At 35.9% G+C, this 18,911-nt stretch overlaps 1 protein-coding gene across 1 annotated transcript in view; it reads right to left on the bottom strand.

The window, feature by feature from the left end:
• LOC150099731 (death-associated protein kinase 1-like) overlaps nucleotides 1-18,911 on the bottom strand; it is a 504,639-nt gene that overhangs the window by 125,895 nt on the left and 359,833 nt on the right. Inside the window, exons 17-18 of the mRNA XM_090403485.1 lie at nucleotides 6,239-6,337; nucleotides 1,086-1,184 (exon numbers count right to left, since the gene is read on the bottom strand). Coding sequence (XP_090259611.1) covers nucleotides 1,086-1,184; nucleotides 6,239-6,337 — 198 coding nt within the window. The remainder of the gene's footprint in view (nucleotides 1-1,085; nucleotides 1,185-6,238; nucleotides 6,338-18,911) is intronic.

Below are 18,911 nucleotides of genomic sequence, written 5' to 3'. Positions count from 1 at the left end.
GTTACTGGAGGGAACCAGGTGGCCATCCCTACATATAAGTATTCTCCTCATGATTTTTCATTTAAGAGCAGATCTCTTCATCAGGAATGACGAGGAGATCCAATTCCGATTACTCCTCAAGAGTACTTCAATGTTTTTGTGGGGATAAGAATGATTGGTATTCACCAAAAGATGCAGAAAGGAAATGCTGTAATTGAGTTTGCGATTATTTCACACTCTTCTTGATGAAGAAGGGCAACATTTTTCCAAGTACCCATTCACCAGTTGAGTGCAGTATTAAAACATTGGCATTATTGTTATTATAGTTGTTGCTAATAATTTTTTTTTTTTAATTTTGTTTTAATTTGATATTGTAATGGTTTCTTGACATGGTAGGGACTTGTTAAGGTCTCTGATAAATAAGAAGATGAAAGTGCTCATTCTCAGGAGTTTTAGTTCAACACCAGAGCTCCCCACAAATCCATTATGGATGCCAACTCTATGGCAATCAATGACTGTGCTTAGGAGTGGAATGCTAAGGCTACTCCAGACATTATACTGGCACCAAGGCAAGTCTTGGGCCCTGTCCTTGGTCCGTGGGGAAGAAGACTTACACAACACCATTGACTCTTGCAGGCAAGCCCACTAGCCAACTGATCCTGGCAAACCCATTCAGGACTGCCCAACTTACCAAAGTAGAAGCTAAAGATCCCCCCCACCACCACCACCATTTCTGAACGTCCACAAGTTGCATCATACAGCAAACACTGCAGTGAGGCACTGGATCCCAGTGATCTGGTCTGATATCAAAAAAGACAGGAGAAGTAAGGCAAAGAATTTTGAGAAGAAAAGAAAAGAAGAAAGGTTGGAGGGGGAAAAACAGATGAACTAACCACTCAGCTAACCTGACTGACCCTACTAACCATACTGACTGACATGGTTAGTAGGGTTATTAGTGTGCTTAAAACAACACAAATCATATGCTCCCATCATGCAACTCATAAAAATTATTATTATTATTATTATTATTTACTAAAGATGATCACACAAAGTTGGTTAAGAAAGAAAATACATAACCTCAATTTTTTTAAAAATTAAAGACATACCCTGTTTTTCTGCTCAGAATTAGAACCAGAAAGGCAAAGGCATCTGACTACTTCAATATGACCATTCTTGGCTGCTAGATGAAGAGGATATAACCCCATCTGGAAAGGAAAACAAAATAGCAACATGTTTTGAAAATAAAGGAAGACCAAACAGCAATATTTAAAATATAATATTAGTATGCATGTTATTTTCAGATAACTATTAGAAATTTCATTTAGCAATTTTTAATCACATAAAAATTGCAGTTTGCAAGTGATTTCACACAAACATGAATATAAGAAAATATAAATGGGCATGCCATTTTCTTTTTTGGATAATTTTAAAGGTGAGTGCATGCACACGCACAAAGATTGAGGCCACATATTATATATAGTGTACTGTGAATGGGCTAAGGAATAAATGAGACACTGCAACTTTTTTTTTGACACTTCAGGCTTCACTTAGTAAGATGATGATTACCTCACACTAAGCAATAAAATTCATACCTCCTCAATGCATTTTCCAAGATACCTAGATTCAGACATGGTATATGCATGGTAAAATATACAAATTATTTATTGCTAATATTATATATATATATATATATATACTAAACCAAAAACTTTTAAAAAATCCTAATTCACTGATTGTGACTAAATTTTTCAATATCTACAACATAAATAATATGTTTTTCATCTTGGGTGAGCAGATGGGAGTGTGCCATCTTTAGACTGATGTAAAGAAAGAAGAATATCTGACGACTGGACTATACAGACTGCTGTTAAAAGGAGGTTCAAGAATGGAGTGTAGTAATTACAGAAAAATAACATTATTTTGTAACTGTGCCAAGATCTATAAAAGGATAATGCCAACAAGAATAAGGGATATTAAAACAGAGGAAGGTCTAAGAGAAGAGAAGAGTAAAGGAATTTTGTTTTAGAAAAGAGTGATCAATAGTTAATTTAATTTTTGCTATAAGGAACGTGATGGAAAGACACTGAGAATTTACCAAAAACCTATTTAGGGCATTTCTTGATTTTGAAAGGAAAAAAAAAAATCTTTGATTGGGTGCAATGGGAAAAAAGTCTGGGAAAGTTAGACATAGGAAAAGAAGAAATAATTATAATCAAGAATATGCATGTTAAGTGTAACAGCTGTCTTAAGACTAAATTTAGCAATATGAAGTGGATTACCCTTAATAACGTACTGCAATTAAGACACATCTTATCTCCAGTGCTGTACACTTTGATGATGATGATGATGAATAGTGTCCTAGATATGATTAATAACCAGACAGGAGAAACAGCTGTGTTTACAGATGATGTGGCGATTTGGATACATTCAGAAAAGGACAAAATATGGAACATTGCAACAAGAACTATGGGTTACATATTAACAGCAAGAAAAGTGAGAAAATGGTTTTAAATCACAGAGAAAATGTATAAGTTAACAGTGGTAAACTGATTTCTAGGGATGGAAGTTTAGGTCAAGATATCAGAGGAGTCATGAGGTCAAACTTTTTTTTAACAACATGATTGGTCTACTTTGGGATAGTGAAGCTCCACTGAAGTGTAAGTTTTGGATTAACAGAAGTTACTTTTCTCCTTTTCCCTATTTTGTTTTATGTAACATAGACATAGAGACTAACAAAAACAGACAAAAGTAGAATACAAGCAATGAAAATGAAAAGTTTGAGGACAATGTTGGCAGAAATAGGACTTTATGGATGTTTTGAGGGCCAGAAAGTGTTGAAAAAATGCTTTGGAACTATCACTTTAAGTGGTTTGGACAATAATGAGAATGAATTTAGAATACAAGGAGGATTGCCATCGTCGGCAATTCCTTGAGGGGTTAATTTCCTGATATGAACCCCTCAAGGTGTGCAGAAGTGACACTAACCAATCAATGGCCTGGTTAGCTGAGTGGATAGTAAACCTACTCTCCAACCAGGAGGTCACGGGCTCAAGTCTCACCACTGGCATGGATGTTTGTAAAAGCCTACTCTGAACGAGTTTGCATAGCTCCTTGAGTTTATAAGTCTTGTCTTAAAAAAAAAAACTCCCTCTTGTTGCTTAAACTTCTGGCATTAGTATAACAGAAACTGTAGTATCCCTTTAGACTTCCAACTACCTTTACATCCTGAAATGACTCCCCTACATGACTGTTGTTTGAGAGACTAGATTCTGCATTTGTTGGTCATTCTCACACTCACTCGCTTCATGTGCCTTCATATACACACTCACTTGCATCCATCCCAACTGCTTAAGTTTTCATGACTCTGTGCTTCCACACACTCAGTAAACAAAGCTCTCTAGATGACTAACAATAAAAGAATTTAAGTGGAGTACATCAGCATTATACAAATCTTTCCATCCATCAAACTCAGATCACATGTCCACAAGCCCCTTATTATTCCTTCTGCACAATATGCATATTACTTTGTTTGTTGATGCCCTCCTCCTCATTTTACCCCTATTGTAGTGTGGCAGGAGACTTGCAGTCTTCACCTTCTTGCTTTGTTTGTCTAACAACTCCTTCACATCCTCCCTCACAGAATACTTCTTAACTCTTAGGTCATTTTCATACTATATTTATTACAACAGTCATTCAACTTATGGAGTCTTGCAACTTGTACTGAATTTATTCAGAAGTATAACATCATCTGCATAAAGTAAAGAGCTAAGATTAACATAACCAATTTTGATATCAGGTTTAATACCACTTTCCTTCATAATGTGATGCATATGGATAATGAATAATAGTGCAGATAATGTGCATACTTGTCGCACACCTAATTTCATATCAAGTCTGCTGACTTAAATAGAGAATATGCATTGCTTGATATAATGTCCCATTTATGCCATATACCTGTAGTGTTTTAAAGAGCTTTCCTCTTGGCACCTTGTCATATACCATTTCCAAATCTATAAAATTTAAATACAGATCCTTGTTATATTCCCAAGATTTCTCATCTACTCGTCTTAAAGTGAAAATCTGATCCTGACAACCTCTGTTTCTGACAACCTCTGATCTGACAACCCTGACAACGTCCTGAATCCAGCTTATTCTTCACCAAACTTCCCATCCACAATTTTTCTTATTCATTTCTCAAGTATACTTGCATAAATCTTACCAGGAAAATCCTCAGTAGGGAAATATCTCTGTGATTCTCACATTCAGTTTTAATTTGCTTTTTATAGATGGGTACTATGATAGCTATGCTCTAATTAGTCTGGAATTCTACCCTCTGACCAGGCCTTCTGAATTATGCAATGCAACCACTGTAAAACCTTTATACCTTCATATTTGAGCATTTCTGATCGAATTTCATATACTCTAGCTGCCTTTCCACATTTCAGGTTTTTGATGACTCTTTCTACTTCAAGTATGGTTATGTATTCCTGACTGCATTCCTGTTGGGAGTTTTCTACCATCATGCTGACACTACTTGTTTCATTTATTCCATTTCTAAGCTTTTTCAATAGCCTCTGGAATATCTTGCCACCTAGGTTTACACAGTGCTTTGTTTTCTTACATTGTTCTCTGTATTCTCTAGGAGCACAAGCTGACTGACTTACTTTCAAGAACTTTCAATATGTTTTCATCTTTTCCTTCACTGCCTCTTTAACTTCCTGAGTCCTCCATACAATTCTGATTTTTCTATCCTTACAGACAACTTCATCACATGCCTCTCTGGCTGAATCCGTAAATGTTTTCTTCAGGATTTGCCACTTAATCTCCAAGGTTTAGTTCTTGTTTCCTGACTCTTTCTTTCATTTTTTCTTCAATGATGTTCAAAGTCTGAGAGCTTCTCAACCTTGATTCATTTTAAAGCTTTCTTACACACTCTTCTTTTCAATATGAAATTCAATTTTATCCTGCTCAAAACTAATAGTGATTACTTCCTATTTCAAATCCTCTGTATACTCTTGTCCTGAACCAGTTGGAAAACATTGCTATCAAAGTATAATATAATATAAAAATACAAAAATACAAAATATAAAAAAAAAAAAACTAATATAGAAATAAGCATGACCATGAAAACTAGTAAACAATACTTTTTATAACCAAAGAGACTTTTCTTATTTCTTGCATCTTCTTCTCCATGCAAATATATACACATTTTTATGTTGAAACATGGTGTTAGTAATAACTAATCCATGTCCTGAACAGAAATCCAACGGGCATCTACCATTATTATTAGCTTTGCAATTTTCTCCAAATTTTCCCCAAACATACCTATATGTCTGGTAATCATTTCCAACTCTGCTGTTTAGATCTCCAACAAGGACCAACTTTTTTCCTTTTTTGTTGAGCCAGTTGCCTGCTCTAATGCCTTAAAAAATTCCTCCATTTCTTCCTTGTTAGAATCTTTTGTGGACCATAAGCACAAATAAGTCTCATTATCCAGTTCATCATTCTGATATTTGACAACATCACTCTACTTGGTATTGCCTGCCATTCAAGAAGATTATTCTCATATTTAGTGTTAAACACTATGGCTACTCTCTCTTTCTCCTGATTGGTATTGCCAGCCATGTATAATATGCAATAACATGCAAGTGTACTATTTCCTTATTGAGATCCACTTCATTATCCTGAACTTCCACCACTGCATCTTCAACAGTTATTCTGACATCAACATTGTCCAGTCTACCATCGATACTGTCTAATTTACTAACACATGCTTCATTCTCTTACACAGATGGGAGAAGGTTTTTAATTCTTTACATGTTCGGTGATTCCAAATTTGACTTTATGAATACAACTTCCAGTACGCTAATACATTTAAGAAGGAATTTGGCAATGTTAGCATTTAAGAATGTATGATTAGAGCTAATATAATATGGTTAGTTACTTTAAACAGAATGGGAGAGGGAAGTAGCAAAACAAGTGTTTGGTGCAAAAACAGCAAACTAAAGACCTAGAAGAAGACCTAAGTAAATTAACGTACTGACTAGTGACAGACTAATCAAGAGTAACTTGGCCATGACAAGCTAGTAAGGCAGGGTAAGAGATGAAATAATAGTAAACCATAAAAATCTATTAGAACAATATTGTTATTTGAATTACTTTAAATTGTATGAGGCAACATGGTAAAATTATTAAATAAATACTAACAAAAAAAAATTATGCTAAACTTTTGTCTTATAAAAAACAGTTTGATTTTTACCTTATTTGGCACATTTACTTTGCAGTTAAAAGCACACAAAGACTGAGCAAGAGACAACAGCCCTTCCTGGGCAACAATATGGATTGGTGCCTCACCATACTATGGAAGAAAAAAAAAAAAAAACTAATATAGAAATAAGCATGACCATGAAAACTAGTAAACAATACTTTTTATCAAATAATAACATCAATAAATAAATTCTTCTCACATAAAATCCTGTTAACCGTCAGTGGCAGCTCAATAATTACAACTGCACTAAAATTACCTGCTTAATCAATATAAAGTCAGTTTTCTGTGGTATTTATTTCATATTGCTAACAAGATTGATGTTATTATTATTGAACAGGCACCTCAATGGAGTCCAAAGACTCACTGTGGGAGACCCAATCAATCCACACAATCTATCATATCTCTCCTTGAATCCATTAACAGACAAAGCTCTCATAACTGACTCTGGCAACCCATTCCACTCATTCACAATTCTTCAAAAAAAAAAAAAAAAATCTAGTCCTCACACCCCTACTAACCACACATTCATTCAACTTCCAGGGATGACCTCTTATTCTGGCCCCTCTAGCCAAGTGCTGAAACATTTCCCCTACATCAATCCTATAAAACTCTTTAAGCAACTTAAATGTTTCTATCATATTCCCTCTTTTCCTCCTATCAACCAACTTCTGTAATCCATACACCCTCAATCTATGCTCATTGGGAACATTCCATAGACCATTCACCATCTTGGTTGCTCACCTCAGAATCTTCTCCACCACTTCTTTATCCCCAAGAAACCCAGGAGACCAGACCAGAGCACAGTAATCCATGATGTGGCCATATCAAATCCTTATAAAGAAGAATAACAAATCTCTACTTCTTTGTGCTCTTCAATAGCTAAGTAATCTTATGGGCTACCTTAGCAACCTTAACAATGTCCACTAAACTTTAACTCTCTGTCTACCACCACCCTTAAATTGCTAGCTTCATTTATTTTCTGGAGTACAGTGCCATCAATGTAATACATGGCTTGTCATCTATTTGTCCCAAAATGCATAACTTTACATTTCTCCACATAAAACTAACACCCATTATCTTTTTCCCACATAAACAGTCTACTTAAATCATCCTGCAAGCTCTTCACATTGCCTTGATAAATTATTACTCTACCTAATTTTGCATCATCAGCAAGCAACTAAATATTTCCTTTCCGGTTATTTCCTATATCACTGATGTAGGAAATAACCTGAAATTCAACTGAAAATTGAAATTTAGGAAAAAAACCTTTATTCAACCTTCTAGGGATGGCCCCTTGTTCTGGTCCCTCTGGCAAATCAGCTCTTACTCTATTACAAAAAGTTAGTAAATTACTAAGGTATGACCAACCATTCACAAAGCTATGTTGACGCTCACACAGTATCATATTTTTATCTACCCATTCTTAAATTCTCTTTTTGATGAATTTTTCTACTATGTTTACACAACACCTGATATACCTGATTGGTCTATAATTTTCTACTGCAGTCTTATAACCTCACTGATGCAAGGGAATTATTTTGCCCTCTTTCCACTCCTTTGGAACTCTACCAGAACTGAGACTTTAATTTAAGTTAATTACCACTCTACCAGAACTTTAATTTAATTAAAGTTCTGATAGAGTTCCAAAGGAGTAGAAAGAGGGCAAAATAATTCCCTTGCATAAGAGAGAGGTTATAAGACTGCAGTAGAAAATTATAGACCAATCAGTATATCAGGTGTTGTGTAAATATAGTAGAAAAATTCATCAAAAAGAGAATTTAAGAATGGGTAAATAAAAATTTGATACTGTATGTGAGTCAACATGGCTTTGTGAAGAGTTGGTCATGCCTTAGTAATTTACTGACTTTTTATAATAGAGTAACAGCTGATTTGCTAGAGGGACCAGAACAAGGGGCCATCCCTAGAAGTTGAATAAAGGTTTTTTTTTTTCCTAAATTTCAATTTTCAGTCGAATTTCAGGTTATTTCCTACATCAGTGATATAGGAAATGACCAGAAAGGAAATATTCAGTTGTTTGCTGATGATGCAAAATTAAGTAGAGTAATAATTGGAGAGAGAGAGAGAGAGAGATTAAATGTTTCAAAAATGAATGCCTATTAGGTGGTGAGAATGAAGCAAATATTAGCAGAGCGGACAGTATCGACAACAGGATGGAAAATGTTGGAATTAATGTCAAACATGCAGCTGTGAAAACAGAGGAGAATGAAATGGACATAAATAACCATGCTTGAATCTTATCCTTCACAGGAACAAAGCATGAAATTGAAAAATTGCAGAAGCAGCAAGAGATTAGCAGGGCTTAAAAGAGGAAGAAGCAGGTGGTCTGAAGTAATAAAGACCAAGCAAAAAAAAAGAAGAGAAAAACAGGTTAATGACAAAATTATCTACATATTTTTATTAAATTAAATTAAAAAGACTTAGAGTCTAGTCAAAGGAATTGCCTTTAACTAGGCTCTTTAATTCCCTTGCATATTCTCGCAAAACTCCAGCTGATATCTCATCTAATCCAACAGCTGTATTTATGTTGAGATTCTGCAATATCCTAAAAACCCCCCCAATTCATCCACCTCTGTTCCCACATCAGTGTGTGTCACATATGTTAAAGCAGTAACCTCACTAGGATGATATATCCTTGCAAAGTGGTCACTTAGTAACTTTACTATTTTATATGCTTCTGTCACTTCATGAACATCATCACTCATTAAGGTTCATCTTCCATAGTCATTCTTCCTCGTACTTCCTACATAATGAAAGAACTCTTTGGGATTTCCTTTGGCCTGCTCAGCCAGATTCTTCTCGTAATCTGATTTTGCCTTACTTGCCATGCCGGTCACTTTTCTTGACTGAGCCTTGTAATGTTCGTGAATTTGCTGGTTATCTTTCATCTCATATACCCTCCACAGCATTTTCTCTTTCTGCAGCTCATACTTAATGACATTACTCATCCATCTAACTCCTACCTGATTAATCCCTCCTTACTTTATGTTCACAATTTAATATTGCTTCCTCTAGATGACCCTTAACTACCTCCCATGCACTACTAACATTCTTCCCTTGCAATGTTTTATGCCAATGCCCAAATTTAAGCTTTCTCCTAAGCTTGTCATAATCATCTGCCTTGTAGTTCCACTTACAATAATAAATTTAGTTTAATCCTTTTTGGGAGATTGTAAGTTCCACTTACAATCTCCCAAGTCAAGACTGAATGGTCACTGTTGCCAATTGGAGGCAATGTGGTCACCTTGGTTAGATAGCTCTTCTGATCCTACCAGGTCCACTCTCACAAACTTCTAGTGTCTTCCGTATGCCTCAAGTAATTATCTCTCAGGAGGTGTATAAATTCCATTTCTTTCCTACCACCATGTGATATTTCTTCTTTCCAGTCTATATCTCCACAGTTGAAGTCCTCCATAATAATCACTCGACCTGTACTCATTGTAGTAATTTGGCAATGCATGTCTTTCAGATCATCCATGGAATCCCCTGGCCTATAGCAACAAGCAACTTATATTTTGTCTTACTGGCCTTGATCTTGCACCACTGCTTCAAATGAACAGCCACCCTCCCACCTATCTCCTATTCTTTTTGGCTGCAATTCATCAGCTATCATCAGCAGTACCCCCCCCCCCCCTCCCCATCCTATCTTCTCTGAAAATACTAAACCCTTCACATTCTCTCCCTGTAACTACATCATCTGCTGGTAACCAAGTCTCACTAATGCATATAATTTTTTGGCGAGGTTGCACTAGCCAATTCCCCAAACTCCTCCCTCTTGTTCCTGATACTTCTGGCATTAGTATATAGAAACTGAAGAATCTGCTATGCTCACAGACAGCATAAAGAGCAATGTTTGCTTTTGTGTATATTTAATTTTTCCCCATTACAGTATATATGTACTGTAATGGGAAAAAACTTTTCACATTCCTTCAAACATATTTATATTAAAAAAATAAAGTATATTAAAAAAGATAGTGAGAGTTATGTTTTACTAATTAAAGACCACTACATTTGCAGAAATTGTGACTTTTTATTTTAGTCTATTAGTTTTATAGAGTTTGTAGTCATAAACTAAATAGACATTATATATATATATATATATATATATATATATATATGTGTGTGTGATTTTACATCACTCAAAAGTTGAATGATCTGTTAAAAGTTTCTAGTCTTCCAACAATTTACAATATCAAACAGAATGCATAACTGCTACTGTTGGTATATTTTTTATATCCCATATTTTACTAAGTTGAACTAATAACTGAGGATAGTAGTTTACATGTAATTCATTATCAAGCCTTGGTTCCTCTTGCACTGTGTGTAGTGATGAGAATCTCTTTGGTTTATTTAAATGTTTTAATATAGCTATCATAAGATGTAGGATAACTTGGTCTTCTGCCAGATTACTGGTACTTTTGTCATATGGTAGGCTTGGCTGTCTGACTGCACATGCTCTCTCTTTTTTATTTATATATTTTTTTGTTCACCTTTTGATTTTTCTGAATAGCCTAGCCTTGTTTTATTTAACAAATAATATATATTATTTGTTAAATAAAATAAGGTATATATAAAAAAGATAAGACAAAATAAGATATATAAAATATCTTTTGTCTTATACATATAAGATAAGTATTTGGTGTACCAACCTAAATATCTAAATGAAAGATCAGTATTCTAAGGATGGGTGGATTTGCGTCGTCAACTAAAAAGATGAAAAGTAATGTCGGGGAGGGAGGGGCATGTTTGATCGAAGCTGAAGCCCACTATAGAAGTGACATGTTTGTGCAAGAAAAAACTGCAGGTGAGTGTCAGTCCATGAAGAGATCAGGTCTTGACTGTTCAGCCGAGTATTATCAATGGTAAGGAAAGAAGAACTAAGGTTTTTTTTTTGTGATAAAAACAAAAATGTTTTGGAAACAGAGATGGTGACTAAGTTATCACTGCACCATTGAAAACTTGGATGGAGATCAATGTTTAGAGCTGATTATAAAACATCTTGAAGCTTGCAATGGTTGAGCAATGAAAAGTTTATCACATAATAAGATAAATGAAGAGTGCTGTCACTAACAAAACTATGGACAGGGTTAAAGGTCATGGATGCGAGGTGTGCTACATGTTAGGTTATTTCTCTACTAATGCAGTTTTCTTTAGAGAAATCTAAGGAATAAATCTACATTAGCAGAGAAAACTATTTGCCTATACATGCAGCAAACAAGAGAAAACAAAATCCAATTATAAAGAATGATAGGCAGATCATAAAAAGGCAATTTGCTGAGAAGCTTTCTATACCAGACCCTATCAAATGCCTTGGAAATCCCAAACATGACAGTGCAAGTTTCTCCAAACCTTTCCATAGTATATGGATGATGTTAGCAAGATCTCCTGTGAATCATATTGGTGATTACTGATTAGCTGGCAGTTCTCCAGGTAATGATGATAATGAACACTTTACTTCAGAGAGCACTGAGGTGAAAGCAGCAGATCAATAGTTTGATAGCAGACACTTAACTCCTTCCCCCTCCTTTTTTTTTTTTTTTTTTTTTTTTTTTGTATGGACTGAATATGACCTTAGTTCCATGCTTTGGAACAGAAACTAGTTGAGTATAACAATCCTATGATGAGCCCTTGGACTCCTTGGAGGTGTCATGTAATAATAATAATAATAATAACAACAGGTGTTGTTTTGTTTGTGAAATATGGGCAAAGCAGGGCCTCCATAGTTCAGTCAGTACCAATGATGATGTTTGTTTGGAAAGACCTGGGTTCAAATCTTATCTAGGATGTGAAGAATCTTTATCAGGGCTTTTAAAATGAAGATGAATTAGCCAGTCTGACATGGAGGTGGCAGGGTTTTCCTTTCTGGAAATTCAAAACAAACAAAACTACCAGAACAACACATTCAATTTATAGACATAGCAAATAGGATTAACTGTCCTGTCATAAGTAATCAGATTTCTAAGATGCCAAGTTTCTTGGCTGCGACAGGACACAGTGCCTAACATGAAAGGAGGGTGGAATATAGCCAAAGCAACTAAGATTATGAGACCAGTGTGTCTGCTTTATGGGAGGAAGAACCCAAATTCTCCTCAATTGAACTCCTGCCTGCACTGTGTATTATGGCTATTGGCTGTGTGTGTTCTTCTGGCTGGTTTTGCAAGATTAAAAATTCAATTTTCCAAGAGGAAAATCCTTGCAACCTCCATATGAGAATGACTAACTCATCCATCTTCAGTTGAAAAACTTATGGAACATTTTTTTGCATCCTTGGGATTCAAACCCACATATTTTTGACCAAAGGATATCATCAATGTCGACTGAGTTTTAGAGGCTTCTATAAGAGAGAGAGAGAGAGTATAAAGATGATAAAGGATCAAGAGTACATCTCTTAAGTATAGTTTTGGTGATGAATACCATCTGGACCAAAAGCCTTTTTGGTATCCAAGCTGTTCAATATTCTTCTGATTTTTTTTTTTTTTTTTTGGTAGATAAAGAATGCTAAAATGCCAGAGAAAGCATGATGTGTACTGTGTTCCTAGTATATTTGGGGATGATATGCCCTGGCCATTTATGCAGGAGGTTGAAGAGCAGAATGATTACAGGAAGACAAGTTTGTCTTTAGGAATTGTAATAGTGTTGTCTTGGTTAGAGAGAGAGAGAGAGAGAGAGAGAGAGAGAGAGGGGGGCAGTGCATGGATGTTCAGAAATTGTACCCAATGCTTTTAAACCTTTGCTAGAGAAAGGAGTGGCTACCATTAGTAGAAGAAATTGGCTGAAAATGAAGCTGGAGTTTTTGTTTCATGCCCACAGTGAGTGATTCCCCCCCCCCCCCCCTTCAGACACATCTTGGAAAATTATGACTTAGATATTGGGTGGAAATTATGAATGGAGTGGAAAATGAAAGTCCTCATTTCAACATAGATAATTAACGTAACTCATTCAGAGCAATGATCTGAACCTGAAGAATGGAAATAGTAAGCTAACCATGAAAAGAAGAAGTCCTGGATTCTTCCCACTCAGCACTGTTTTAATGACAAATCACATGAATTTAAGAATGATTCAGGGAAAAGTGTTTCACTAGAGATTAGACTTATATGATATGATTTGATTTAGGGGAGGTGACCTCAAAATTGTACCTGGAAAGAGAACTGTTACAAAAATATTTCATATTAGGTTAGTGGGAAGGATTGGCTGGTATTATGGTTTGTGAATGAACAATTTGCTTTAGGTTCTCTGCTTACAGCACATATGATGGCTTCTCTTCCAGCCTGGTCAGTAGAATTTGAGAAAGGGAGACAGCCAGAGTTGTGGACACCAAAGTCAGTCATCAGGGAAGATGATCTTACTGTCTGGGTAATTGGACTGGAGGAAATCAAGGCTTAAGAAGTCAAAGAGATCAAACTGATTATAAGTAGGGGAGCAGTAAAGAGCATATGAATGATACACAATATGACAAGAACCAAGCCAGAGAAGGTCAGACTGCACAAAAGCACATATGCCACCCATGTGGTGCAAAATGGATAGAGTTTTTTTTACATAAGATGTGGTAGGACCAGTGAGGGGTCAGAGAGTTAGCTAGCTGCTTTGACAATTTGTAGCAAGGGGCATTAGTGGCATCTACTATAGGTCTTAGGAGAGATTGGGTTTGTGGATTTTAGGTAAACCGTATATATGGGGGGGGGGGACTGAAATGTTTGAGTTTTTTTTGTAATGTCAGGAGGCTAGGAGGGGACTTTTTTTAGGTAGGTTTTTAATTTTTTAACTTGAGTTTTTGTGAGATCGTGTTCAAGTGGTGTGTAAGTAAAAAAAACTCATGTAAAAAATGTAAAAAACCCATTTTAAAAACTTAATTGAAAATCTTACTTTAAATAATACAGATATATTGGTCAGCTTTGACATCATCTCATTGTTTCCCTAATTCCCCTAATTAACACCTTAACACTCTTATTTTTCTTGGAAGAACAAAATCTACAAAGATAGAGGGAACTGCCATGGGTTTGCCCCCCCCCTCCCCCCTCTTGCCAATTTTTACCTGGAAATTTTGAAAAATGAGCCATAGACTCTTCCCCTCTAAAACCTTCTATCTGGCTAAGATATGTAGATGATGTGTTCTCTATTTGGCCTCATGGCCTACACACATTAGACTCCTTCCTCAGTCACCTCAATAGTCTACATCCAAGAATCCAGTTTACGATGGAAAAGGAAAATAACAATAGTTTACCATTCCTCATGGTAACCTTCCTTTCTCTGTATATAGAAAACCAACTCTTACAGTCAGATACATTCACAACTCTCCCACCACCACCACCACCCCCTCTCAGCAATATAGCATTATTAAAACTCTAACCAATAGAACCCACAATCTTTGTTCCAGTCAAACTGCCCTTCCAACCGAATTCAAACACATACACAACACCTTCCTTTCCAATGGTTACAATGATTACAGAATTAAAAAAATAATTAATTCCTTCCCCATTCCCCAACCATCTCCTCAGAAGGACTTCAGAAATGCCATCACCATACCTTACATACGTAACACATCAGAAAAAATAGCCAGATCATTAAAAAAGTACAACATCCATACAGCTTTTAAGCCCCACCGTAAACTTGCTACCCTTATCCATTCCACCAAAGATCAGCTCCCTCCTCTCTCAGTGCCTGGAGTATATAGAGCACCTTATTCCTGTAAATTGGCTTACTTCGGACAGACAGGCAGATCAGCAACCATCCGATTAGAAGAACACAAGTTATACATCTGCAATCACGGTCATGGTCAATCTGGCCTTGCAGATCATGTTTTGGATACAACCTACAGGATCTCCAGGAAAAAGCCACCATGCTCCACCATAGTAAATTCAAAAAAGAAAGACTGTTCTTTAAATCTGCATCTGTACTCAGGAATCAACCTAATTTAAACAAATATGGTTGCATAAAACTTCCCAAAATTTGGGAAACATTAATTATCAAAGATCCCTCTTTACATCCTAGGCCACCTGCAAATGCCCATAGAGGGTGCACCACTTAGATAGGACTTTAGTTTCACTAACTGTTGTATTGTATTTGTGTGTGTGTTGTTACAAAAAGTTTTTTGTAATTCCTGAAGATGTCTCTGTGACTGAGACGAAATATTGGAAGCATTAAAAATTAGTTTTAATCCTTTCTCAGTGCTGATAATATTCCATTAAACCTCAAACATGAATTCTTCGCAGCACTTAAGTCTCAACACATGCAATGGCTGTAGATATAATTTGTGGTTTGGTCGAAAACAAGGAGAGTGGTTTGGATGTATGCTGGTGATATGACACAATTTATATGTTTTGTTTTGTTTTTTTTATATATATTTTTAAATATTTTGTTATGATTTCCTTTAAGAATTCTAGTTTGTAAAAGTTATTCTATTTTTCATCACTCAATAAGCAATATTTCTGTGATGGACAGCAGTATGATGTTGTAAGTGGATGTCAGCCCATGGCTGCTTTCTTCTTTATGTGCTACTGCACAAGTAAATTTGATATAAGGGTCTGTTTTGCTTACATATGGAAATAATAATTTTGAATAGACATCTTGAGTTGTGTGTGTGGGGGGGGGGGATTTCCTACTGACCACAATAGAGTATAGTTGAATTTCTTGTTTATGCACTTTTTTGAAGCCAACAAATATTGTTATGAAAGAAACCATTAAAAGTAGTGTGAATAATATCACAAGTGGCACAGGCACAGAGAAAGTGGACTATTTGAAGTTATAGCCAAAGCAACTAAGGCTATATAAGCAGCGTATTGTCTGTTAATACCGTATTTTGTTTTGGGCAGTTTGTCTGTTTGGTAGACCCATATTTCTGGGAGGAAAAAAAAAACCTTGCTACCTCTGAATGAGATCAACTAACTCATGCTCAGTTGTAAAGCCTCTATACAATGTTCTTTACATCTTGATGGAATTAGAACCTAAGTCATTCCAAACGGGCATCATAAATACAAACTAAGCTAGAAAAGATCACAGAAGTGAAATAAAATGAATGCAGGTGACTGATATAGTAGAACTGGGGGACTGGTAAGATAAAAGAAGAAACAAAATGGAAATGAAAATGAGTAATGGTATCAGCTTAAATGATTTTTGGTTACAATTAAATCTCTTTATTAGTTATTCACAACAAAGAAGTAAAAAAAAAATTATTATAGCATTTCACATGTCAAGGAAAAAGGATTATATGGAAGACAAAGTAATTTGAATAAGAATATATATAGAATATCAAGCAAACATTCCATTGTTTTGACTACATCCTCTGGGTACAATCCCTTTATGCAGTGGAACTATTTTCCCCTCTTTCCACCCCCTCGGGACTAACCCAGACCCGAGACTCAAATTAAACAAAATGGTCAAGGATACTGACAATTCTTTAGCTGCTTCTCGTACAACATGAGCTGGTATACCATCCAATCCCACGGATGTATTGACATTGAGGTCATGCAATAGACTACTCACCTCCACTTCATTCACCACAATTCCCGTATAATCTACTGGTTTATTCGTTTCTGCAATGTCACCACCTGGTTGATATATACTTGCAAAGTGCTCACTCAGTAACTCAACTATATCAACTGAGTCCGAATAATAAATCAAGTAGGGGTTATATGGATGAATAACACCATTAAGCTTGAGCTGCAAAAAAAGAAACAACTATGGAGGGAATTTAAGGAGAAAGGTGACCGGCAGGCACATGAACGGTATAAAGCGCAGGCCAGAAGGGTAACAAGTGTGGTAAGAAAAGCAAAAAAGGATTACGAAAGAACATTGGCCATGCAGGCTAAAGAGAATCCTAAACAGTTTTTTAGATATGTAGCAAGTAAAAGAAAAATGTACATGGCAGAATGATTTTAAAGAATGCCGATGGTAGGGAGGTAACTGAATCAGTTGATATAGTTGAGTCTGAGTGAGCACTTTGCAAGTATATCAACCAGGTGGTGACATTGCAGAAACAAATAAACCAGTAGATTATACAGGAATTGTGGTGAATGAAGTGAAGGTGAGTAGTCTATTGCATAACCTCAATGTCAATACATCCGTGGGATGTATTGACATTGATCCTCCCTCCCCCTCTCTCACCTTCTCCTAATGTAGTAAAGTTCTCCTAATACGATACACCTTGTTCTATATTCTCTGCCCATTACATTCAGCACCACTGAAGTGACATCCCCATTCTTCAGCCCAAAGTACCAACTTATTTAAATGCTTCTGTAAAAACAACACTGGAGATTCCTGACATTGCTTCTCTTCCTACTTTAGCATTATTGGCAAAATGAACATCTCTCAAACCTCAAAGTATATCATTGGTACATAACTTAACCAATAGTAGCCTTAAAACAGTATCCTATGGTTCCCCACTTGTCACCTTTCTTTTTTAGGACAGTGCACCTCCATACATAACTCACTGTTTCCATCTAGCAAACCTTTCGTATAACCAAACTATCAACTATCCATCTCTAACCTGATTAGTTTCGATAGTAATTTATTGTATGGTGCTCTATCCAAGACACCTCAGGAAAATCCAGCCATAAGCAATACACTAGTCACCCTATTATAAAATGTAATTAAGTTGCTTAAGTGAGCCTTTCTCAAAAGATTTTCATTCCCATCAATCAATGCAGGTTTGTATTCTATCTATAACACCATACACATTTTCAGAAGCACTTAGTCTCCAACACAGGCATGGATTCTCTATGTTGAATTCTTGAATTGACTTGAATTCTCCCTCATGGAGTGGCATCGATTCCTCATCCCTTCCATTTTTTTGGGATCATTTCTGTTGTTAGTCTTATTGAACAACCAAATCAAGGACACTTCAGATATTTCACATTTCCTATATACAAATGGTGATATCCCATCCAGTCCCTGTTAGCATCAAGCTTACTTAAAATTCTAATCACTTTGTATTCTTGAACTGTCAGCTTTCTATCTTCCTTCCTTGTTATTTAATAACATTATACTCAATTCCAATATGAAATACACTAACAAAATACTTGTTGAACATTTCCACTATATCTTCCATGGATATGATCCATGTTCCATTTCTAACAACTAAAGTCACTCTTTCATATCCATTCCTTCTTTTACTAGCCACATAAATAGAATTCTCTAAGGTTTTGCTTTTATGCATCAGCCAATATCCTTTCATATGCCAATTTCTCCTTTCTCGCTACACTAGTCACCATCGTAGCCTGTGCTTATACTGCCTCCATATATCCCTTTTCTCAGCAGTATAAGCACAGGCTACGATGGCGACTAGTGTAGCGAGAAAGGAGAAATGAGAAATTCAGCTGTTTGCAGATGTGAAGCTTGATAGTGTTATTAGTAATGCTGATGTTTTGGCTCTTCAAGAGGATTTGAATAGGCTAGAAAGGTGGACAAAAGAATGAGGATGTTTGTTTAATGCAACTAAATGTAAGGTTTTAAAATTTGGGATCCAAATGGGATGCTTCATACTCAGTTGGTGGGGCTTATACTGGAAGAAGTGGAGGAAGCAAGGGATCTTGGGGTGATTGTGGATAGAGATTTGAAGTTCCAAGGATATATTGTAGAGGTTGTGAAGACATCTCAGAGAATTTCTGTAATGTTGAGAAGGACAATGACTACAAGAGATACAAGTATGGTG

The sequence above is a fragment of the Typopeltis vanoorti genome, chromosome 14 (genome assembly GCF_054136105.1).
Source record: "Typopeltis vanoorti isolate ZY-2024b chromosome 14, IOZ_Tvanoo_1.0, whole genome shotgun sequence".
Classification (NCBI taxonomy): Eukaryota; Metazoa; Arthropoda; class Arachnida; order Uropygi; family Thelyphonidae; genus Typopeltis; species Typopeltis vanoorti.
This window is presented reverse-complemented; position numbering and strand designations above follow the sequence as displayed.